At 74.7% G+C, this 450-nt stretch overlaps 1 protein-coding gene across 1 annotated transcript in view; it reads right to left on the bottom strand.

Annotated features, from left to right (window-relative positions):
* The window catches only part of GUITHDRAFT_81377 (hypothetical protein), a gene marked incomplete at both ends in the record, with an annotated part of 2,241 nt that overhangs the window by 1,120 nt on the left and 671 nt on the right, over nt 1–450 (bottom strand). The window contains 2 exons of the mRNA XM_005820418.1: nt 85–210; nt 287–403. Of these exons, the coding sequence (XP_005820475.1) occupies nt 85–210; nt 287–403 (243 nt within the window). The remainder of the gene's footprint in view (nt 1–84; nt 211–286; nt 404–450) is intronic.

Here is a 450-nt window from a genome sequence, read left to right as displayed (position 1 = left end):
GTACACGTCCTGCGAGCAGGCCCGGCACCCTGGCCCCGCGAAGCCCCCCCCGCAGCTCCCGCTCCCCGCCGCCCCCGCCGACACGTTACATCGCTCTCCCGCCCAGCCCGCCAGACACTCGCACCTCCCGTCTACTCCCCTGCACCGCCCGTGCCCGCTGCAGGTCGTCCCGGCCTTGCAGGCTGCCGAGCAGTTCCCTCCGTACACGTCCTGCGAGCAGGCCCGGCACCCTGGCCCCCGCGAAGCCCTCCCCGCAGCTCCCGCTCCCCGCCGCCCCCGCCGACACGTTACATCGCTCTCCCGCCCAGCCCGCCAGACACTCGCACCTCCCGTCTACTCCCCTGCACCGCCCGTGCCCGCTGCAGGTCGTCCCGGCCTCCGCAGGCTGCCGAGCAAACGTTCTCTCCGTACACGTCCTGCGAGCAGGCCCGGCACCCTGGCCCCGCGAAG

The sequence above is a fragment of the Guillardia theta genome, assembly GCF_000315625.1.
Source record: "Guillardia theta CCMP2712 unplaced genomic scaffold GUITHscaffold_178, whole genome shotgun sequence".
NCBI classification, from domain to species: domain Eukaryota; class Cryptophyceae; order Pyrenomonadales; family Geminigeraceae; genus Guillardia; species Guillardia theta.
This window is presented reverse-complemented; position numbering and strand designations above follow the sequence as displayed.